Source organism: Passer domesticus, chromosome 15, assembly GCF_036417665.1.
Source record: "Passer domesticus isolate bPasDom1 chromosome 15, bPasDom1.hap1, whole genome shotgun sequence".
NCBI lineage: Eukaryota > Metazoa > Chordata > Aves > Passeriformes > Passeridae > Passer > Passer domesticus.
This window is the reverse complement of record NC_087488.1, coordinates 15081625-15105236: the sequence shown is the minus strand read 5'-3', so window position 1 is coordinate 15105236 and position 23612 is coordinate 15081625. Positions and strand designations below refer to the sequence as shown.

Below are 23612 nucleotides of genomic sequence, written 5' to 3'. Positions count from 1 at the left end.
CAGATAACACAAAATTCCAGGAATTCCAACCCCACACCCCATCAATGGGCTCTGCAAATGCCCCTGGCCAGGGGTTTTTTTGTGGGAATTTTGCCTTTAAGGATTTTTTTTTCCTTTCCCCTTTGAGCAGCTGCTTTTTAAAGGTTAAAAATCCCTGTAAAACAGGAAATGATGGAATTTTGGTCTGGCCATTTTTCCCTGGTTTTGGACACGTCACATATGTAACAAATGCCCAATAATGGCTCCATGGCATTTGCAGGGGGAGCTGACGTGGATAATTGTGGATGAAATGATGGATAAGAGCTCATCCACAGGGAAAAGCCAGAGCACAGCACCAGCTCCATTCCACATCCCAGTGCTGAAGTGGAAATTCAGGATTGCATCCCTAAACTGGTTAAATTTTCCTTTTTTTTCTTGAAAAAAAAATTTAAATTAAAATCCTTGGATTCATCTCAGCAGGTGCCATGGATTGGGAGTGGTTTTCCCAAGGGCAGATTGGCATCAAACCTGAAAATTTGTAGAAAATTTGGGTTTTTCTTATTAATAATATCTGAGCAGCTTAAATTCCTTGCTGAGTGGGTGATCCTCAGTTTTATTGCTCTCATTTCAAGATATAAATATTTTATTTCCACCTGGATATTGTTATTATTCCTATATTCACTCCCATTCTTTATTATTCCTAATAAATGTTGACTCCTATTTAATTATTAGGATGAAATCCCCCAAAATGGCACACATGCTATAGATAGATTGCAGGTGGAATAAATTGATTTTAAGCAGGAAAGGAAAGGAAAGGAAAGGAAAAGGAAAGGAAAGGAAAGGAAAGGAAAGGAAAGGAAAGGAAAGAGAAAGGAAAAGGAAGAAGGAAAGGAAAGGAAAGGAAAGGGAAGGAAAGGAAAGGAAAGGAAAGGAAAGGAAAGGAAAGGAAAGGAAAGGAAAGGAAAAGGAAAGGAAAGGAAAGGAAAGGAAAAGGAAAGGAAAGGAAAGGAAAGGAAAGGAAAGGAAAGGAAAGGAAAGGAAAGGAAAGGAAAGGGGAAAGGAAAGGGAAAGGGAAAGGAAAGGGAAAGGAAAGGGAAAGGAAAGGAACTTAAAGCATTTTAACCCAAGTAGAAGAAAACCAAGTGAACACAACACTTCAATGTACAATTTCTCAATTTATTTCATACGAAAGCTCTCAGATTTTTTTTCCACACTTGCAATGGCTCAATAGAAAAGAAGAAATTGTGTTTTTCTCCTGGATTTTGCAGGCTGGGCACAGAAATCACTGTTTGTAACTCGCCACCTCCAGGTCCACGGGGTAGCGGACGCGGTTGCCCATGCACTTCTCCCTGTCAATAAAAATGCTGTTGGCTTTCACAGCAATCTCCTTCTCCAGCTTCATCCTGGTCTCCTCCAAATTCTTCAGGTTCTGCTCCGACTCCATCAGTTTTCTCTTCAGGGCCTCCACGAACACCGTGAGCTCTTCCACTTCGTTCACCAGCCTGGAAGGAGTTGGGTTCAGTCATGAGAAATCAGGGGAGGGTGAAAAAAGAGATTGGATTTGGGGTAAAGATCAACTACAGGATCTAAAATTCATCAGGAAAAGACTTCAGAAAAATCCAAAAAAATATTGGATTTGGGATAAAAATCAACTACAGAATCTAAAATTCATCAGGAAAAAACCTCAGAGAAATTGCTCAAAAAGAGAAGATTTGGAAAAAAGATCAACTACAGAATAAAGAATTTATCAGGAAAAAACCTCAGAAAAATCCAAGATCGGATTTGGGATACAGATCAATTACAGAATCTAAAATACATTAGGAAAAATCCTCAGAAAAATCCAATAAAATATTGGATTTGGGATAAAGATCAACCACAGAATCAAAATACTTATCAGGAAAAACCCTCAGAAAAATCCAAGGCTGGATTTGGGATACAGATCAATTACAGAATCTAAAATTCATCAGGAAAAAGCCTCAGAAAAATCCAATAAAAGACTGGATTTGGGATAAAGATCAACTACAGAATCCAAAAGTAACTTCTGACTTTGAGTAAAAAAATTAAAAGTCATGAGGCAAAAAAATTAGAAGTTGTGACGTAAAAAAATTTTCTAAATTGCCCAAAATCATTCTGAGATGGAACGGGAGCCTTGGAGGAGTTGATTAATGACCTAAGCTGGGGTTAATTGCCTAAATTGGGGTTGATTGATGACCTGAACTGGGGCTCATCCCTGCAGAGCTCGACGTTGGGCCTGAAGGATCTGTCGTAGAGCCTGGTTTGAGCCACCTTCAGGTAAGCCTCCTTGTCCCTGATGGCTTTTTTCAGGTTCACAATGTTGGCTTCCTCATCCCCAATATCCTTCAGGATCTGGAGAGAAAATCCATGGGAAAAAAAACCTTCAAACAATGATGAATATCGTCCCCAAAAATATCCGTTCATGGTGAAGCGTTAAAATCTTCACCACCAGTCTGGGGAATTAAGTACAAGAATAATTTTCATTTTAGATGATAATACAATTAATTTTTATTTGAGATTAAATATAAGAATTAAGGTGGGTTTGACCTGTTTATTTTTAATATTACACAGAGAATCACAGCTTTAGTTTAAATAAAACAGAAAATATTCTGCAGCCTCTGCCATGTCCCAAAACCATGGGAGAGATCCCAAACCTCTCCCATGTCTCCTGTGGGATGAAAACACATCCCATCTCCATGGAGTGTTTTGAATTGTAAACTTTAACTGGAAATCCAAGAAAAAAATTGATTTATTTTGAAGGAGAGCTGCTGATCAGCTTGGAAAGACCTGGTTTTCTCAAGAAAATGGAAAAGACAGTAAACTGTGAAATTTTTCCCTTCATAACCATTGATACACATGAAAAATTAAAGTCATCCAGCTGTCATTCCCAGATCCTAAGGAATTATTACTTTTTCCACACTTGCCAATGGCTGAAAGTGAAAAAAGGAGCTGCTCCATGTTGGAAAAAGGAAAGGGTCCAAAGCCACCCTTGTTCATAGAAAAAATAAAAGTACTGTGGTGGTTTTGACCTCTTTATTTTTATTATTACATGGAAAATGCCATTTTCAGTCTAAAAGAAGCAGGAAATATTCCATCAAAACCACTTCCATTTGTTCTGTGGGATGACAACACATCCCCAGCCCAGGAATTACCACCAGGGGCTAGGGAATGAATTTTTCCCCACATTTCCAATGGCCTCGGTGCAGAGATGAGGAAAATCTTTACTCCCAAAGTTTTTAAAGAAGGAGCAGGATATAATTTAAAAAAAACCAAAACAGTAAATAATTTTTAATGAGCACAGAATTCCACATAGAATCCAGTAAAACCCACAAAAGAAGGAGCTGTTCCACGTTGGAGGAGGCTGAAGTCACCTGCCAGGTTGACTTCGCTGCCATTCCAGAAAAATCTGGGAATCCTGGCTCAACCAGAGCTCCCTGCTCAGCCACTTTTAGGGTTTAATTCAGATTTAAAGTGTTTAAATCAGGTTTAAAGTGTTTAAATCAGGATTAAAGTGTTTCATTCAGGATTAAGACATTTAACTCAACTCCATCCCACCAAAAAGCACCACGATCACAACCAAACCCCGCATCCTAATCCGACACAAAAATATCTCACTCCCACATGGATTAAACCAATTTTTTTTGGTTTAACGACGCCAGACTTGCAGGAGACACCCCGGACCTGCTGCAGGTGCTGCTCCAGGCGCAGCTTGGCATCATCCAGCTCCCTGCAGTGGGTGTCGAAGGCCTCGTTGACGGCCGCCCGCTGCATGCGCAGGTCCTCGGACGCGTCGTGGATGATGCTGTTGATGAGGGATCGGAGCTGCACCGACGCCAATTTTTCCTGTTCCGCCCTGGAAATGTTGTCGTGGCTGAACTGGGCCCAGGACTTCGGTGTGGAGGCGCTGGAAGAAGAAGGAATGGGGTAAATTGGGAGTTTTGTCCTTCAGAAATGGTTGTTTCTCTGGGAAAGCGGGGTCGGCTTCTGGTGGGTTCGGCTCTTGCTTGTGGTGGGGATTTCTTGTGAGGAACGGGATTAATGCTTTAATGAGTTATAAAAAGTCTCAAATAAATTAATACAAATCTGTGGATAAATAAATCTGTGGATAAATAAATAAATAAATAAAATATTCTAATAAATCAATAAAAATCCTCTAATAAAACAGTTAAAATCCTTGAATAAATTATATAGACATTCTTGGATAAATTAAGAAAAATCTTCTAATAAATCAATAAAATTCTCAAATAAAATAATAAAAATCCTCTAATAAATCAGTTAAAATCCTTGAATAAATTAATGAAAATTCTTGGATAAATTAAAAAAATATTCTAATAAATAAATAAAGGAACTTCCAACCCAAACATTCCACGTAGGACATCCAGCACAGCCTTTCCATCCATGGAGCTGCCTCAAAGCTCTTCCCATGGCCAATCCCAGCTGGGATTGGGCATTCCAGGTGTGCTGTCCCAGAGGGGTGTTGGGATTGGAACCGGATGAGCTCCAAGAACTTCCAACCCAAACATTCCACACTGGACATCCAGCACAGCCTTTCCATCCATGGAGCTGCCTCAAAGCTCTTCCCAGCTGGGATTGGGCATTCCAGGTGTGCTGTCCCAGAGGGGTGTTGGGATTGGAACTGGATGAGCTCCAAGAACTTCCAACCCAAACATTCCACGTAGGACATCCAGCACAGCCTTTCCATCCATGGAGCTGCCTCAAAGCTCTTCCCAGCTGGGATTGGGCATTCCAGGTGTGCTGTCCCCGGAAGATCCTGGGAATGACTCACTTCTCCTCGAACTTGACGGAGCTGGGGTGGGACTGGACGTTGGTGCTGTCGGTGCAGTAGCTGAGGCATTTGTCGTCGATGTGATACGTCTCCACCTTGTCCGACCAGTCCAGCTCGCAGTTCTCCTTCTGGATCCGGTTGGATCTGGAAAGTTGGGATCACAGCTCAGCTGGAAGCTAGAGAATTCCCAACCCAGCCCTCTTTGGGAAGCACAACTCCGCCATTTGTGTTCCACAGGGAAGCAAGACCGTGAAATTCCTTGTGGGCTGGAAAATCCCAAATTCAACCTTGCCACTGCCATCTCCTGGAAGAGGGGCCTGACTGAGATGGGATTTTGGGAAAAAATTCCTGTGTGAGGGTGCCTGGAAGAGGGGCCTGACTGAGATGGAATTTGGGAAAAAATTCCAATGTGAGGATGCCTGGAAGAGGAGCCTGACTGAGATGGAATTTGGGAAAATTTCTACTGTGAGGGTGCCTGGAAAAGAAGCCTGATTGAAATGGAATTTTGGAAAAAATTCCAATGTGAGGGTGGTGAGACCCTGGAATAGAATTCCCAGAGAAGTTGTGGCTGCCCCTGGATCCCTGGAAGTGTCCAAGGCCAGGCTGGACTTTGGAAGGTCCCTGCCCATGGAACTGGATAATCTTTAATGATATTCAGATTAAAATTGCTGCTTTGTTGTTAATTGGAGTCACACATGGCTCAGTTAATTATAATTATAATGATTCTAATTATAAAAGCCTGTGGGTTGTTATCAGCTGATAACAGCAGGTGTCACTCTCAGCCAAGGAATTCGAAATTCTCTTGGAAAACGGAAATAAAATGGGGTTAAATGGGACTAAAACTGAACTAAAATAGGGATAAAGCTGGGCTAAAATGGGATTAAAATGGGGCTAGAATTATCTTAAAACAATTAAAACTCCCAAATTAGACTCATTAGGCTCCTCTCATGCTCTAATTAATATAACAAAGCAACTTTATATTAAATGGCATTTACAGCCATTTTTTAAAAAACGGTATTTCTTTTATCAGGTAGAACAGGAGCAGATTAAAGGATTTTTTAAACTAAAACATGAAGTTTCCAGCAGTTAGTTCCTTTATATTGATGGATGATACAATAACATCTTGTTAGAAATCCCAAGCAAAGAATCCTTTGGAATGGCAAGGAACACCCAGCCCGGCACAGAAATTCCAGATTTAAAGTTCACACTGACCTCTGGTGGCAAAAAAAATCCTCTTGGAAAGTTCCTTTTGTCCCAAAAATCCCTTTAATGATACAAAGATACTCCCAAGAAGATATCCAGAGAATATTTTTATAGCACTGGAATTTAGTGTGGGAAAACAAATCCAACAGAGCTGTGGAAAGCAGGAAAATCTAAATCTTCCTAAAAATCCAGGTTCACATGGAATTCCCTCAGCTCCTAAGCCTGGCCTGGCTGAGATCTGTGTCCACCTTTATCCCAGGAATTATTTGGCTGAAGAATCCTGGGAATTGTTTTACCTTATCTGGGTGGCAGCTTGGATGATGGTTCTCTTCAGAAGATCCCGGATATCCCGGATCAGATCCGCTTCCTAAAGAAAAACAGGGACAATTCCATGGATGCAGAGCAGGAAACACAATCCTGAGGAGCAACTTGGGGATAAATCCTTAAACTTCCTCATCTACTCTCACTTTGTTGTGGTAAAACTTGGAATTTTGGTGTCACCCGATCCTGAGGGAACGCAGCTCTAAACCTATGGATGCTGAAAAACCTGGAATACTTCAAAAGCCTGGGAATTCTGTGGATTCCATGGAAAAGTCAGATTTTTATTCTATTATGGAAGGAATTCTTCCCTGGCACAGATTCCCAGAGAAGCTGTGGCTGCTCCATCCCTGGAATGTCCAAGACCAGGTTGGAAGGGGTTTGGAGCACCCTGGGATGGTGGGAAGAGATGGGAATTGATGATTTTTAAGGTCCCATCCATCCCAAACCATTCCAGGATTCCATGATCCCATCAGATTAAACGGAATAAATGAATTCCCTGCTCAGTTTTGAGATAGGTAAAAATCAGGGACTATCCCCATGCCTGGAACCAGATTAATCCGGATGGACTTGATGAGCTTTAAAGTCTTTTCCAACCTAAAAATTGTAACAATTCCCACATGGAAAAATCCTACATCGACTCTTCCCTGTTTATATTTTTAACTGGAAAAATCTCTTAAATATTAATTATAAATCAGAAATTACACTCAATTTCCATTTAAAATATTCCTAAATCCTGTCATGCCTTCTATGTGAAATCCTAGAACATCCTGAGTTGGGAAGGATCCACAGGGATCGAGAAATTCTTGGTTCTTCCCAGGATAATCCCCAGAACCCCACTAGGTTTAAACATTACAGTATGATCCATATTTTTTGACTATTAAGCCTCTGGTTTAATGAGTAACTGATCATGAATCGACTCTGATTGGAGGCTACAGGTGAATAATCATTAATTAATTTATGGGATATTGGAGTAAGTGTAATTCCAGGATGGAAACTGTGGGGTTTGCAACCTCCAGACAAGAATGACACTGGAATTTGACAGGATCTTGGTGACAGGGTTGGATCATCACCTCGGGGAGAATTAATGACAGAAACTGCCAAAATTTGGACAATTCGAGCATGGGAACAGCCAAGGAAGATCCCAGTGTTCCTGAACTTGTGGATTGTTGAGTTTTAAAGTGTAACCTGCAGAGAGGAGGGGATTTCAAGGCGAGTAGAGAAGGCATTTATGCCAAAATAGGATTTTTGTGTTGGTGCAGGAAAACTCTGGATTGGTTTTGTTGGGGTCTGGGCTGAGGGAGCGATCTGCTCTCCTCCAGCCACACTTCCCAAAGTGATCTGAAACACTTTTTAAACACAGCGAGGACTCGAACAAATCCTCGGAGCGACGCCGGGAGCGCAGGAAGGATCACCGGGAGTCACCTCCAGCAGCCGCAGCTTCGCCTGCTCCTCGTTTCAGCGCTGTCACCGCCAGAGCGGGGCTGCCACCAAGCCCAGGCGCCGCTCACCTTCATCAGCTGCCTCTCCACCTCATCGACCACCAGGTCCGGGGGCTGCCGCCGCTCCCGGCACTCCAGGTTATCCACGGCAACCGCGTAGGGCACCTCGGTGGCATCGAGCGCCCGCTCCAGCCGCAGCTTCTGGGCCGCCAGCAGGTTGGTCTCGGCGTCCAGCTCCATGATCTCCTTCTGCAGCTCCATCCTCCAGAAGTGGACGTCCTGCAGCCGCTGGCCCAGGGTGGCCTTGGAGTATTCCTGGGCTCGCTGCGCGCTGGCGGCCGCGTGTTTGACCAGGTGCTTGGCCTCGGCGCGGCCGCGCTCCGCCTGCTCGCCCGCCGTGAGCGCCTGGTAGCAGACGCCCGCGTTGCGGCGGTGCCACTCGGGCAGCTGGTACTTGGCGGTGCGGAAGCCGGCCATGGCCATGCCGCAGCAGGAGCGCGGCCTCTCGCTGCGGACCACATCGCAGATCTTGCTGGGCGGCGGGCAGGAGGGAACCACCGGGGGATGCGGCTCGTCGGGCTGCGCCATGGCGGAGCCTCCGCCGCTCCCGCCCGAGCGTCCTCGCCTCACCGCGGCGACCAACGGCAGGGCGGGCCCGCGGGTTGATGGGCGGATGGATGCACCAATCAAAGAGCTGATCCGGCGAAAGAGCAGGGCTGATTGGTGGATGCGCTGTCTGGGCCCGCCCCCCACGCGGCTCGTTGCCGTGGTAACGGGAAGGCGGCTGCAGTTGAATCGGGATGGCAGCGGTGAAGGCCGCGAGCAGCGGAGGGGAAATGCCGGGGATTTCGGGAGGGTGAGGGCACCTCTTTCCAGGAAGGAAGGGAGAGGTTCAGATCCGGTGCTTGCCAGCACCTGGAGCCTGAAATCTGGCGTTTGCTGCCACCGCCAGAGCCCAAATCCAGAAATTTCTCAGTTCCGGCACAGCCCAAGTCCAACAATTTGCTGGCACGGAAAGGCAAAATCCGGCAATTTCCCAGTACCGCCAAAGGTCTGGTAACTTGCCCGTGCCAGCACTCCAGATCCAGCAAATTGCCGGTGCCTGCACCACCCAGGTCTGGCATTTACCAGCACCGGCACCCCAAACCCATGAAGAAGAAGGAAGAGGAAGCATGAAGAAGAAACCCAGGACAACACCCCGTGCCCTCCATCTTGCTTCCATCCACAACATACTAAAAATCCCAAACCCTAAATTTCTCACCAACTGATAACCTTTCCTCTGATACCCAGGCTCATAGGAAATGACTTCTTTTTCCCTTGGGAAATGGCCTTCCTTTGCGGCCGGCCACTTGCCCCACCGCCCAGATCCAGCGATTTCCTGCGGCTGGGGCACTCGGGGCTCTGGCTGAGCAGCCAAGGTGACCCTGAGCCAGGAGCTTTCCTTGGCTGCAGCAAAGCCCCGGCACACAAAGACCTTGCCCTGCACCAGGAGGGATTGTGCCAGCAGAGCTGACCCGAAATTTCTTCTCTCCGGCAGCTTTAGGACGCACAACATGGAGAAACCAGAGCGGACTCTGTGCAGTCCTCCAGAAGAATCCTGTGTGGGAAGCAGCCTGGGAGCAGGGTTTATGTGGCAGGGTGGGCAATTCGGAGCCTTTTTCTCCCCTGTGGGCTGAGGGCCTGGCCCTTGCCCTCACCGAGGGCCCTAGGCCGGCCATGGTGAGGGTGGCTCGTTGCCATGGTGACGGAAAAAGGCGGGAAGGCGCCTGAGGGAGGTGTCATGGCCGCCAGGGCGGCCCTCACGCAACCGCAGGAAGGAGGTTGAGGTTGAACGTGTCCAGAGGAGAGCAACAAGATGAAGGGCTTGGAACGCAAACATTTGGAAGAACAGCTGAGGGAGCTGGGGTTGTTTAGCCTGGAAAAAAGGAGGTTTGGGGTGGCAGGATTTCATCGCAGTTCCAGCCCCTCTGGTTGCCCCCGGAAATTTCCAGAGTGCCCCCGCTGCTTTTAGGCTGCTCAATAGAACACGTTTGTGCTCTTTGCTCTGCTTTTATTCCCAAATATTCGCTCTTGAGGCCTTTCCTGTGAATCTGGTCCTGTTGGGGGAAAGGGAAAAGAAAGAGGGGATGTGGGAAAGGGGAATAAAAGAGGAAGGGAAGGGAAGTTTGGCTTTCCTCCAGGAGATGTGGATCTTGATGAGATTTGTGGAATTCTCTGGCTTGGGAAAAGTGCTTTTTCCAGCTGGCAGAACTTCAGGATGAACCTGGCAGGTGTGGGCAGAATTCCTGGATTTCCACAGGGAATCCCACATTCCAGGTGGATTTTAAAAGCACCTCCCCATTCCTGCAGAGCTTGGGGGATCACTCCCATTATGGAAAACCGGGAATGTACACAAAAAGCAGGATTTAGAGGGAATTATTGCTCAGATTCCAGCTTCTCCCAGCACCTCAGGGCTTTGAGGGCAATTTTGGGAAGGATTATGGATATCCCTGCTGGATTACAACAGCGCTGGGAGAATTCCAGCCTCCAATCCTGTTTTCTCCCAATCCTCCTCACGCTCTGCTCCGGAGCTGATCAGCTTTGGAATAATCCCTGGAATGCAAATTATCCCAGGTCTGTTCCAGGGGTTTGTATCATTTCCAAGGATAAATGGGATCTGACAGAATTTGTGGGATTTCCGTGTAGGGAAGTGCTGATGTCATTTATTTAATTCCTTCATGGGAAAGAGGGATAGAGGATTTTTTGGGATGCTGGCAGCAATTTGGGAAGGGTGGATGAGGGATGCAAAAATCATCGCTCAAGAAAGGGAAAAGAGCCCACCCCTCCCATCTTTCCCACTTTTCCAGCCCCATAAAAGGCTCAGGGATGGATTGCTCCTCCTGGGGAGGGCAGAGGGACACAAGTGTCCCCTCCTGCCGGTGTTCCCGTGTCCCCCATTCCCGCTTTTCCCGGCGCACATTCCCCCGTGTGCCTGCGGCGCTGCCGCCGTGCAGGAGCCGCTCGCCCACGCAGCTCCAATTCCCCGTCTGGAGCTGGGGAAAAAACCTGGAGCCATCCCAATCCCAACATTCCCGGCTGGCTGCTCCCGGTATGGAGCGGGGGGGAGGGACATCCAAGGAATTTTGAGATTAAGGAATGTGGCTGTGCCACAGGGAGGGGTTTTTAGCCGGGCTGGAGGGGGATGCGAGCACAGGGATTTTATTCCCGGCGTTTGGAGCAGGGGATTCTCCGGGATAAAGGGAAAAGTCGGATGTGCTGGGATTTGGGGTAGGAAAGGGGGGGGTTTGAATATTCCAGGTGTTGCTGGCTCTGATCCCAGCGCTGCGCCTGGAGTTTTGTGGGATTCCTTGCTTTCCACTCAGGGTACATTCCTTGTTTTCCACTCAGGGAACATTCCTTGTTTTCCAAAGCAAATCCCTCTTTTGGAAGAAGCCACACGGAAAAGCAGGAAGGGAACGGGAGCTTCCCTATAAAATATTCACTGGCTCAGCTCCGCTGGAGCCTCCCGAGGAATTTTGGGAACTGGGATAATGAGGCTCCCCTGCTCTTCCTGCATTTCTGCCTCCTCCTGGCTCATCCCTTATTAATGTGCCCTTTCCATGACTTTTCGGGATGGCTCTTCCTGCAGGAGCTTTTGATCCCTTTGTTCCTGCTGGAGGAAGGGAAAGCACCGCTGGGAAAATGGGAGAAGGGAATTTCCTTCATGGAATTTGTTTGGATTGATGGGATTTTATGCCCCCATGGACAGGGACACTGGAATTCTTCCATCCCAACCTGGAAAACATTTTTATGGGAAAGAAGGAGGAATTCTTTTTCTCCTGGGATAATCTGGAGTGCAAGAGGAGCCTCCTGGAAAAGCTTTTCCATTCCAGGAGGAACGGGGAGGCTCCTGCTGCTCAGATCATTCCCAGGATGGATCATTTATCCAATTTCCATCTCTTTTTATCCTAAAATCCCCCTTTTAGTGGGATTGATTCTGGAATGATCAAGCCAGGATGATCCTGGATTGCTCCTGGAATGGTTTGGATTGGGAAGGGATCTCAAAGCTCATCCCATTCCAACCCCAACACTTCCCATTATCCCAATCCTCATCCAACCTTTCCTTGGACGCTTCCAGGGATCCAGGGATTCCACAGCTTCTCTGGGAATTCCATCCCAGCCAGGAATTCCTTCCCAATATCCCGTTTATCCCTGCCCTCTGGCAGTTGGAAGCTATTCCCCCTTTTCCCATTATTCCATACCCTTGGGAATATTCCCTCTTCAATATTCCCTCCTTTTCCTGGATATTTCAGTCATTCCCACCCAGCTGAGGGGATTTTCCTGAGAAAACCAGAAAAGGTGATTTTTTCCCAATTTTTTAATGCCGGGAATTCTCCATCCTTGGAATGAAAAGAGGAAAATCCAGGAGAGTGGGAACAGCGGGAATTCAAACCGAGAGAAAACCGGGAGTGGGAGAGATTCCAGCGGGAGTGAGGTCAGCGGGAATCCTCGGCAGGAAAACCCGGCTGGTTCCCATGGAAACGCCCAGCCAGGATTTCACACTCCACGAGTTTCGAGTCGGCATTCCTTGAAAAAAAACGGGAAAAACCCAGAGAGGGAATCCTGAGGGAACCCCTCCAGCACCTTTATTTTTCATTCATGGAATGCGTGGATAAATAGGGAATATTTGGGAGTGGAGCATAATTCCAGGGAGCTGCTCCCACTTCAGACACTTCCAGGTGATTTTTCAAGATTCCAGAGGGTTTGGAATAATTTTGCCATGGGATAATCAGTGGCACAAGGAGCTTGTTGGAAACGAAAGGAATTTTTGGGGATGAATGAAAGAAAATTAAGAAAAAAAAGGGAATAAGAGGAGCTTGGAGGAAAGAATCCATAAAAATCCTGATTTTCTTATTGGTAAAAATACAAAATTGCTGGATTTGGGAGGAAAAAGGAATTTTACGCAATAAGAGGTTGCCATGGGCAACTGGAATTCCAGCCCCGAGGTGGGAATTCAGGAATTCCTGAGTGGAGCAGGGATTCCCTTCCAGCAGCAAAGCCCTTGGAAGAGGGGAAATCAGGAAATGCAGCTGGAAAATCCAATTGAAAAGAATAAAAAGAGGCAAAATTCCCAGGTTGGAGCTGTTGTGGATCCTGAAGGGTTGGAATTGTGGGAGAAAATGGGAAGGGGTTTTCTGGGATGAAGTGGGAATGGGAATTGACAAAAATATTCCATAATTGAGCCACAAGAAGTCAAATCATCTGGATTTTTGGGGATGATTCCCAAACTCCAGCTCTGGGCTGGGCAAATTTGGCAATTCTCTCCCCAGAGAGAATTCCAAAAGAAATCCATGGATTTAGCAATGAACCAGGAGTAATGATGAAACTGGACTGGGAATTTTGTTATTCCTTATCTCCTTTGGGATACACCAGGTCGATTTATTGGAGCCAAAATATCCCCAAAATCCCCTTTAAACAGAAAACAAACCAGGAATGAACCCCATGGATTGCCTGGAATCGTGGGAAGCTGCTCCAGCTTTCCCTGGGAATCCTGCTGGAATGAAAGCCCCCCTGCAGGGCGATCCCGAGCCTCTGGAATCATGGAATTAGGGAATGGTTTGGGATGGAAAGCTCAGCCTGTTCCATCCCAACACCTTCCACAATTCCAGGCTGGACATTCCCAGGATGAGGCAGCCACGGATTCTTTGGGAAGGCTGGGATTTTGGGGAAAACCATGGAAAATGCTGTTCCCAAGGGAATTTGGGATGGAGGCCGGGCGGGGCATTGAGAAGAGAAGGAGAGCAAAGGAGATAAAAGGAAAATTCCTGAATTGTCCTTGGAATGTGGGATGGGAATGGGAAGAACCTCCCGGGCCCCGGAGTGAGCTCATTCCCGCCTTTCCCAATCCCACAGGAACCCCATTATCCCGCTTCTAAAACTCCCTCTGGGGAGGCTCCTTTCAGTCTCCGCATCATTCCCAAAGATTTGTTCCTGTTCAGGCTTTCAGAGCCAAAGCCAGGCTTTACAAAGCCGGGCCCTTAGAGACAAGGCCGCACTTTACAAAGCCAGGCCTAAGAGCCCAAGCCAAGCCTTAGAGTCCAAGCCAGGCTTTTAGAGGCTGAGCTGGGCTTTTAGAGGCCTCCCATGAATATTTTAGGCTGGAGCAGCACAGGGATGTGACCCTGCAGGGATGGGAGATGCTCCAGGGGGAATTTTCCGGAATCTTCCAGCTGGATTTGCTGGGATGAGCTCAGATCCTTGGGGGTGTCCTTCTCTCAGGTCTGGAGCACCCAGGGAAAGCTCTGGAATGGGAAATGTTTTGTCTTCTGGAGCTGGGATCAGCTGTGATTTCGTCCCCCTGTGGCTGGAGGCTCCCAGTTTTCCTGGTTTTTTGTGGATTTGTGAGGGAATTCCCGGCTCTGCAGCCCCTCTGCACCAGGAATTCCAGGGGCTGCATCTCCTCATGTCTATCCCAAAAATCCCCAGGATAATTTGGCCAAGAACGGAGCTTCTGGAGCTCTCACCTCATTTTTCGGGATCACCAAATCATTTGGGCTCATTTGACCTCCTGCTCCCAGTTTTTAGAGGCCAGATAAGGAGCTCATCCCAATTATCCATGGAAAAGATGATTTCCTTTTTTTCTGGCTTCATTCCTTGCTTGTTATCCCCAAAAAATGAACATGCAGGCCAGGAGGCCAAGGAATCTCCCAGATAACAGAGAGAAATTAAATTACTTTATTCTCCCCTGGCCCAAGGAGGTGAATTCCTCCCTGAACTCATCCCTGAGGATTATCAGGAATAAACTCCAACTTTTCCAAGGTTTTTAACCTGGCCCAAAGGTTCCCTGACCTCATTCTGGGCTGAAAATTCTGATCGGAGAAGTGCTGAGCTTCCAAAAAATAATCACAGCTTGGAAGTGGAATTCTGGGAATTGGAGATGCCGACCTGAATTTCGGGAATGCAAAGTTTGGATGAGGGAAGGAACTTTGTAGGGAATATTTAGGAAGTGCAGGTGGCTTCATTCCAGTTATTCCCAATATCCAAAATTCCCTTAAATATGGATTTCCTGAAAAATACCAGCATTTCCCTCTCCCACATTTCATGAAATCCCTGGAATGGTTTGGGTGGGAAAGGGATAAAGCTGATCCCATTCTGAATCTCAGGTTGCTCCAAATCCCGTCCAACCTGGCCTGGGATTTTTCCAGGGATGGGGCATCCCAGCTTCTCTGGAAAACAGGGAATTCCTGCCGTGGCTCTCCCACTGATCTTGGATATCAGCTGGGATAAATTCCATAAATCCCTGTTTTCCCCCCATTTATTTCAGGGATAGGGTGATCCTGAGGGCTCTTGGAAGCAGAGAATTCCAGGGATTTGAATTCAGGAGGAAATTCGGGAGTTCCTACAGGATCCAACCGGCTCCAAAGGAAATCCTCGAGTTCATTCCCTACTCCTGGAAGAGCAGAAGGAAATTCCCGTGAGGTTCAGATCGTTTCCAAGGATTTTTCCCATATTTAAAGGGCAGCCCCAAATCCTTCCCGGTGGGATTTTCCCTTTTTTCCCTGGAAAAGAGGCTGCCAGCAGAGGGCACACAATCGATGGAGATGGGATCCTGCTCCCAGCTTCCCGAACCCCTTTTCCAAGAGGACAAATGGAGGCAGGAAGCGACATTCCCAAGGTTGGAGAGGGTCGGGAATGGGATCTGGGATCCCTCAGAACTTCCAGGAGTTTGGGATGTGGTTATGGATCAGAAATCCCTGGCTGCTCCTTCCCAGGGATCTGAGATCCCTCAGAACTTCCGAGTGTTTGTACTTTAGGATCAGGAATCCCTGGATGCTCCTTCTCAGGAATCTTGGATCCCTCAGAACTTCCAGGAGTTTGGGATGTGATTAAGGATCATCAATCCCTGGCTCTTCCCTCCCAGGCCAGGTGGGAATGCCATGAATCCCAATAAAACCAGCAGGGCATTAAAGGAGCCGGGAGTGATCCACAAAAAATCATGGAAAGAGCTGGATGTGACTCCCAGAGCAGGAGCAAATCCTGGCTGTTGTTCCCTGGCACCTTTGGAATGTGGTTTGTCCTTCCTGATCAGCTGCAACATTCCCCGCTCCATCCCAAACTTTAGCAGGGATGTAAATTCCCCTCTGGATGCACTCCCTGATCTTGGATTTGACTTTGAGGCTGGAAGGAAAAAGCCAAACAATTTCTGGGATGGAAAAGGGATTGGGAGGCTCCACAGATCCCAGATTCAATGATTCCTCCTGAAACATCCCAAATTTATTCATCCTGACATTTCCTGGATGAATCCCTGGCTGGATTAACTCCTCCAACACGTCCAGCTCTCCATCAGCATCCCGGATAATTAATTTCAGGAATTAGCAGCAATTCCAATTATTTTGTTCCCTCGATTTGGGATTTGGTGCCACCAAGGGGAAAGGGGAAGGGAAAGGAAAGGGTGAGAGCTGTGCAAAGCAGGGATTGCATTGCAGATTCCACACTTTGCTCCCAGCTAATTACGACAAATCCTAAATTCCAGAGGGAAGATGTGGAATCTTCTGGAATTTCCCACTCTGGAATTCTCCAGCTCGGGACACAGACTTCTAGAGGGAAACAGGAGGTGGAGTCAAATGGGAATGGGGAGAAGGAGGGGCCAAGAGATGCCTCGACCCCATCCCAAAGACAGGCAGTAAAATTCCCGGCTTTCCAGTGGGTGTCAGGATAGCAGGATGCTCCTGAGAATGCTGGATCCATCCCCAAATCCATCCCAAAATCCATCCCCAAATCCATCCTCAGAGCTGCTATGGTTATGGAAAGGAGCCCACACTTTCATGGCACGAGGATTTATTCCCTCCCGTAATTCCTGAGGATCCCACAAGGAACTGGGAGGAGCAGGGCAGATCTTGCTCTGTTTATTCCAGGGTTAATTCCATGGGGTTGGAATTAGTTAGAGTTAATTTTTTTCCACATGGACACTTTCCTCTATTCCAAGATGCTCCAAGCCCTGTCCTTGAACAATTCCAGGGATGTGGAGGATCCGGAGCAAGGATCCTCCTTCATCATTCTGGAATTCTCTTTCCCAGAGTCAGGAATCCTAAAAGCTTGGGAAACAATGTGCCTGAGACCCCCCACGTGAGCTGGAAATCCCACATCCTTCAGAATTCCCACAAAATCACTCCGGTTTTCATGGAAAACATTGGCAAAAAGCGCAGGAAACAGAGAGAATTCAACCCCAGGGAAGGAATTCAAGCAGAATTCAACTGGAAGGAGATCCTGGTGATTCCCTTTGGATTTTCCCACGTGCCTCATCCCAATCCTTCATCCCATATCCCTCCTATCCCCGTGGCATTCCCACAAGCAGCCCTGCACACAGGTTGGATGATCCTGATGAATTTTTGGGAATACTTGGATCCCATCCTCGAGGTCTTTTCCATTCCCCTCTCTCCTGCTTGGCGGGGCTTTCCCCTTTGTATCCCACACTAAAATCGCCACACCCTGTTCATCCCAAACCGGGAGCATCCCATAAAACCTTGGAATCATCGCCGCTAGATCCCAGCTCTTTAGGAGCCCCATTAGGCTCAGCTCCGGGAGCTTTGAAAGCCGCCTGACCTCTCTTCCCAATCAATTCCCAGTTATTAACCGGGAACAACATCGGGAGCTGCATTTGCAAATGGAATGTGCTGCTGGATAATGAACTCGCGCTCCTGAAAACATTCCAGGGGACGGGAACACATCCACTCCCGGATTTCAGTCCCATCCCCGCACCCCCAGCCTGACAGAATTCACGGGATTCCAAGGAATTCAAAGGGATAAAACTTCCCGAGCGGAGCTGAAGGGCTGGAGCCTGTGAGGACTTTCCCTGAGCTGTTTCTTGGGATCCCTGGGAGTTTCTTGGGAGTTAAACCCTGGAGCAGCTGAGCTGCGAGCTTAGAGCCGAGCTTAGTTATTAAACCTCTCCTACCTCCAACCTGGGCTCAGCCAGGGGCTGGGGGAGCGCCGGGAGGGGCGATCCCCCTTTTTGGGGCTCCATCTCCCTTTTTAGGGGCGCATCCCCCCTTTTTTATGGGATCTCCCCCCTTTGGAGGTGCCGGAGCCGCGCAGCCCTCGCAGGATGGAGCGGAACCAAACCCGCACCTCCCGCTCCGAATCCTCTCCGCCCGCCCGGGGATGCTTTGGGGGGGTCCCCGGCTCGTTGCCCCCCACCCATGGGTGCGCTCCCGTCCCGCAGCGCCGCGCGGAGCCCGAACAAAGGCGGGGGAGGGGGCGATGCGGGGCTGCCCCGGCTCCTCCCGGCCCCCGCCCCCGCCGCCCCCGCTCTCCCCTCCCCTCGCTCTCCCTCCTCCCCCGGTAAATCCGAAGTTTCCTGTTGGGCACGGGCGAAGCTCGGCGGAGCTGCCTCCTCCTCGCTCCTTGGGATTTACCGTCGGGAGAGGCTCGGGAACGGCCCCCGCCACCTCCTCCTCCTCCTCCTGCTCTTCCTCCTCCTCCTCTTCTCCCCAGCCTTCCTCCATCCTCCATCCCCGCGGGCGGGCGCCGCACGCCGAGCCCCAACCCCTCCCTCCCCCTCCCCCGCTGGATTTTGGGGGTGCCACCGTGCCTGGGGTGGGGGGCTCGGCCACCCCCCGGAGCCGCGATTGTCGCCGGTCCCATGTGAGCAGCAAGGCACGGCTATGCCCCTGGGGACACCGCGCTCCGCCCAACTGAGGTAGGACACCCCCCAAGCATCCACCATCCCCCCCAAAACCAACCGCCAGAAGGCTCCTCCGGGGGGTCCCCAAGGGTGGGGGGCACCCCCGGCTCGCCGTGGGGGGCGGGAGCGGCCGCGCCCGGGCGGAGGCTCCGACCTCCCCCCGCCCGCCTTTGTTGTGGCTGGAGCGCCGGGACCCGGCGGAGCATCCCCGGGCGCCGCGGCGGAGGGAGCCCGGCCCTGACCCGCTGCCCTCGCCCCGCAGGTGCCGCTGGCCGCGACCATGAGCGCCGGCGAGAGCCGCGAGCCGCCGCGCCCGGCCGAGGTGCGGGTGCCCATCACGGCGCTGCCGGCGCCGCGCCGCCCCGCCGAGCCCGAGGATGCCGGCAGCGGCTCCGGCAGCGGCTCCGGCAGCGGCTCCGGCTCCGGCAGCGGCTCCCCCGGCCGAGAGCCGCCCGCCGAGCTGGGCTCCGAGGAGGAGGAGCAGGTGCCTTACCCGGCGCTGGCACCCACCGCCTTCTTCTGCCTCAAGCAAACCACCCGCCCGCGCAGCTGGTGCCTCAGGCTGGTCTGTAACCCATATCCTTTCCCTCGGGACACCCCCGGGACACCGCGACACCCCCGGGACCCTCCCCGCGGCCGGAGCATCCCGGCGGAGCTGCGCGTCCCCGCTGCCGGCAGCGCCCCGGGGATGCCACGGAGCCACCGGCGTGTCCTCGGTGTGTCCCCAGCGCCAGAGGGAGAGGGGAACAGGGGGATTTGTGGCAGCGGGACACGCAGGGAGCGTGTCCCCGGTGTCCCCCGTGTCCCCCGTGCTGGGGACACGCCAGGGTCCCGCAGCGGCTCCGTGCGAGTGTCCGGGACGGGCAGGACGGAGCCGCTCGGGGGGTGCGGAGCCGCGACCCCCCGAAATTCCCAGCAGGGAAAAAAATCCCTCAACTCCACTCGCGGCTGGCTGGGATGGGAATCCTCGCAATTCCAAAGGCGACCTTGATTTTATTGGAATGCCGGGGGGGATCAGCCCCTCCGCTGTTTATATAAGAGCCGCGAGTGCACGGGAGCTTTCCCGACGGGGAAAAATGGGGCTGGAGTTGCTTTGGGAAAGGCACATTCCCGAAAAGTCCCCTCCGCTTTTGTTCTGCTGCAACTTGCAGGGAAGGAAGGGAACAGTGAATCCCTTCAATCTCCGCCGCTCCCGGTGTCCTTTCCCGGCTTTAGGAATGTTAAATAATCATCCCAGCAGCGTTTTCCTCCGGCTCGTGACATCCAGGAGGTGGAATTTTCCCCGGAATGCTGGGTGAGAGCGAGAGTTGTCAGTTTGTGCCCGGAATCTTTGGGAAGTGAGCTTTTAGCACGGGCATTGTGTGGAGAATTCCTGCTTTTCCCTGCCCCCCATCCCTGCCTGCTTCTCTCCCCCTTATTTATTAATTTATTAACCCCATTATTTATTAATAAGCTGATTATTGATCTGCCTCAGCTCCCCACACAAACCCCTGGTTCTCCCCAGCAGCCGGCCCAGCAGGAATTGCACATTCCTCCCCGGAATGCTGCCCCGGACGGGGAGCTGCAGGAATGAACAGAGGGAAAATCCCACAGTTTTTATGGATTTGGGGCTCCTTTTGTTTTGCACAAAATGTTGCCCAACTTTGGTTCTGTAGTGATTGCTGAAAACACTCAGGCATTCGTTAAGGGTTGGATTTAGTCGGGAAAAATCCCTTTCCCAATTTCTTTTCTCTGGAAAATGGAGCTCCTTGGCCCCAGCTGATTTCTTGGCTCCGCTCTTGTTGGGTGAAGTCTCTGCTTGCAGCAAATGTGGGCTTTAATTCCCCTCCTAAAGTGCTCCTTGCTGGTTAAGCCGGGCCTAACATCGCCAGTGCCCTCTGGGTGCTCATTCCAGCATTCCCGAGAGACTGGATGCTGGAAAAAAGGGATTTGGGGCAACTGCAACTGGGATTTCCAGCCCTGAGGGGGGAACTCGGACATGGAAAGGGTAAAAAGGAGGAGTTGATGCTTAAATATTCCATGGAATGATAATTCCATAAGAAAAATGGGATGGAGCTGGCCTTGGGGAAGGTGCTGTGTTGTCACAGGCAGGAGTGAGTCAGGATGGATTTATTCCCTAATCCAGGTGCTTGTGATGGAAAACTTCGGGAGTCGGTGGGAGGAAAGGTCATTTCCTTTGGCTTTGGGGGAGTCTCGGGGTTTGGCATTCCCGAAATCTCCTCTGGCAGGTGGAGAATTCCAAGGCAGGTGTTTTAGGAGAGGGTTCAGGTGTGTTGAGGCTGGGCTTGGATTTTCCTGTTGGGAATTCCAAGCAGAGCACCTGCCTTTCCCAAACTTCCTCATCCAACAAAACATCAGCTGGAAATGGGGATGGATTGTTAACAGCCAAGCAGGAATTCCATAGAATTCCCAGGATTTCAGTGCTGGTGTGCTTGGATGGCAGCAGGAGGGATGAGCTCCTTGCTGCGATTTATTCCCATTTTCCCAGTCTCCAAAATCAAATCCTTGGATTCAATTCTTCAGGAAGAGCTGGTTGGGATTTTTGGAGGCACCTCAGAGCGGGATCTGGGTCTGGGTGTGTTGGAAACACCTGGAAACCTGAATCTCAGGAAAAATTCCATGGAGTGGGACACTTGGGAAGCAGCTGGAAGAGGGGACTGGAGGAGGAGCACGGCTGGGTCTGGGCAGTGAGGGCTGGAATTCCTGGGAGATTTTCCCAGAGGGAAAAGATCCCACAGAGGGAATTTCTGGCTCTGTGGGTTTAGATCCTCTTCCTGCCCTTCCCGAAGCACAAATCCATGAACCAGGAAAAAGGGTGTTGGGTTTTCCTTAGGATTTATGGAAGGGAGGGATGGGAACTGGGAATGCTCCCAAAATCCTTGGATCTTCCCGAGGTGCCCTCCTTGGATGGGGCTTTTTGGTTGTTTTTCCCAGGGAAGTTGTCCTTGCTCCCACTGGGATTGATTTGGTGGGAAGAGGGGAAAGTCTCGTTCTGTGCCCTCCAATTCCCATCTCCCTCTTTTCCCTGTGTTTGCTGGTTTGGGAATTCTCCTGTGAAATTCCAGGGTCCAATTTCCAGCAGCTCCTTGAGGCCGATCCCGTGGGGCACCCTGGGAATGGAGCTGCCTTCGGATGAGGCACCCAAAATTCCCACTGTGCCTCCATCCAATGGACCCCGTGGGAATCTCCCTTTCCCACCCAGATCTTCCAAGAGCTGCCAACCACTCCGGATATTTTTGGGAATCGGAGCTATCCCAGCCCTGCGGCCCAGAGCAGGTGGGAATCTTCCCAAAAAACGTGATTTGTGTGGAGCTTAAGCAGGAAGGGGTCACTGGGAGGCTTTGGAATGGCTAAAAAAAGCTGGAGCCGGGTTCTGGAGGGGACAGGTGGGGCGGGATCAGTTTACAGAGCCGGGAGCATTCCCGGGAAACATTCCCAGCCGGAGGCATCAGCGGGAAAACGGGGATGGGGCAAATGGGGGAGCTGCACCTCGGGGTTCCAACGGCGCTGCTGCCGTTGGGAATGCTGAGAAAAACCTGGAAAAGTGATCCTGGGGAGGATCCTGCTCTGCCTCCCCCTCTGCTTCCAGACGTTTGGGTTCATAACATATTCCAGTTAGGAATTCTTGAGGAAAAGCGCTGATTTTGGGGGGTGGGAGCACTAATTAGGAGTGTGCTAATTCACTTAATCCGAGCAGGAACACTCTGCTGTCACTTCTGCTGTGCAGTGGCATTCCTTGAATTTATTCCTGGATTTTCTGAGTGCAGGAATCTCTTCCCGAGCTCCGGGATCACCTCCAATCCCAATTCCCACCCCAAAATCCCAACACACAAACAACCCAAACATCATTTTTGGGACACAAGCCCTGATCCAAATGGGATTTTCCCTCAAACCTGGGTGGATTTTCTCTCTGTCTCCCTGCAGTGCTTTGAATTTCACTTTGGTTTTTTTTTAATCCATATAAAATTAGGATCAAACTTCTTTATTTTCCTTCGGATTGGATCTCCTACGTCTGTTTATTTCTGGAGGGCTGTGGGTGGCGTTTTGTGCCGTTCCCGTGGGGATTTGGGATTTGCCACCCCTCAGGGTCATTCCCTGGCTTTTCCCGAGTGGATCCATGGAAACCTGGAATGTCAGATGGGGTCACCTTGAATATTTGGGATTGGCAAGGAAGGGGTGAATCCCCGGATGTCCTCGGGAGGGGTTGGAAGCATCTCCTGGATTTTTGGGTCAAGGATGGGCTCTGATGTGGTGGAAAGCTTGGAATTCATCCCAGGACATCTCCAAAGGGTTTTCCCTCTGGAAAAATGGGATGGAGGGATGGGAGGCACAGCACTGGGAATCTGTTTCCAAGCCTGGCTTTTCTAGGATCCCTTTATCCTCATCCATGTTTTATTGCCAATGGATTCTGGAGTTATCCATCCCTGCATCCCCAAATCCAGGGTTTTCCACAAAAAACAGGATTTCAGTGATTCCAGAGTGGTTTTGAGGCTGGTTTTCCTCTTCTCTTGATTTATTTTAAGTTTTCCTTGGCTGGATATTCCCTGGAAAATCCCCCTCAGTGCAAACTCCAGCTCATCCCATTGGATTTTCCTGAGGATTCCTCATAATCCCTGGCAAATATCCTCAATTTATTCCCATTCCAGATGAATTTCAGAGCATCTAATTCCCATTTTCCATGGTGTTTATGGATGCATTTCAGGCTGACAAATTCCTTGGAAGTACGGAGCAGTGTATCCCAGGAGTGGAACTGGGAATGCAGCAGATCCGAGGATCCAGCTCATCCCTGGGGTTGGATCTGGGGCAGTGGCATCCCAGATTTCCTGTGGCTGTTCCCTGAATGACCATCCAGTTTCTCTGGGGTGTTTTGCTGGTTTTTAGGGATTTTTTAAATGAAAAAATGGGATTAGATTGATTTAAACTCACCTTTCCCTTGGCTTTGTGTTTGGGGGCTCGGGCTGATCCATTGGGAGCCAAATCCTGACTTTTCCAAGCTCCAAGTGGGATAATTCCATTCCACTCTTGCTTGCAGTAAATAAACTGGGAATTGGGATTTTCTCCCTGTTTCTGCATGGATTTGGGAATTGTTTCCCAATCCCTGCTGCAGCCAAGAATTCCTGCTGCCCACTCAGAGTTTTCCCTGGATTTCCCCCCTGGTTCCCAGTCTGGGACCTCCTCAGGCTGCTGGAAATTCAGGAGGAATCCC

General features: G+C 49.8%; 2 protein-coding genes and 1 long non-coding RNA gene across 5 annotated transcripts in view; 2 read left to right on the top strand and 1 right to left on the bottom strand.

The window, feature by feature from the left end:
• Positions 1-1134: 1134 nt before the first annotated feature.
• TEKT4 (tektin 4) lies at positions 1135-9462 on the bottom strand. Of its 2 annotated transcripts, none has more exons than XM_064390313.1 (6): positions 9258-9462; positions 6280-6350; positions 4781-4924; positions 3676-3898; positions 2192-2346; positions 1135-1481 (listed from the first exon to the last, which is right to left on the bottom strand). In XM_064390313.1, exons 1-6 carry the CDS (start codon positions 9459-9461, stop codon positions 1262-1264), a joined length of 1017 nt encoding a protein of 338 aa, XP_064246383.1. In that variant the 5' UTR covers position 9462; the 3' UTR covers positions 1135-1261. The 2 variants fall into 2 exon arrangements, with proteins under 2 accessions (XP_064246383.1, XP_064246382.1); XM_064390312.1 differs by lacking the exon at positions 9258-9462 and adding an exon at positions 7813-8346.
• On the top strand, positions 7986-12854 carry LOC135281457 (uncharacterized). The gene is made up of 2 exons (XR_010348092.1): positions 7986-9161; positions 9281-12854. It is a non-coding gene; the product is annotated as an uncharacterized LOC135281457 (long non-coding RNA).
• Positions 12855-18054: 5200 nt separating this feature from the next.
• CACNA1H (calcium voltage-gated channel subunit alpha1 H) overlaps positions 18055-23612 on the top strand; it is a 160145-nt gene continuing 154587 nt past the window's right edge. For both annotated transcript variants that reach the window (XM_064390916.1, XM_064390915.1), the window contains exons 1-2: positions 18055-18421; positions 18669-18982. In XM_064390916.1, the coding sequence (XP_064246986.1) occupies positions 18687-18982 (296 nt within the window). In that variant the 5' untranslated portion in view covers positions 18055-18421; positions 18669-18686. The remainder of the gene's footprint in view (positions 18422-18668; positions 18983-23612) is intronic.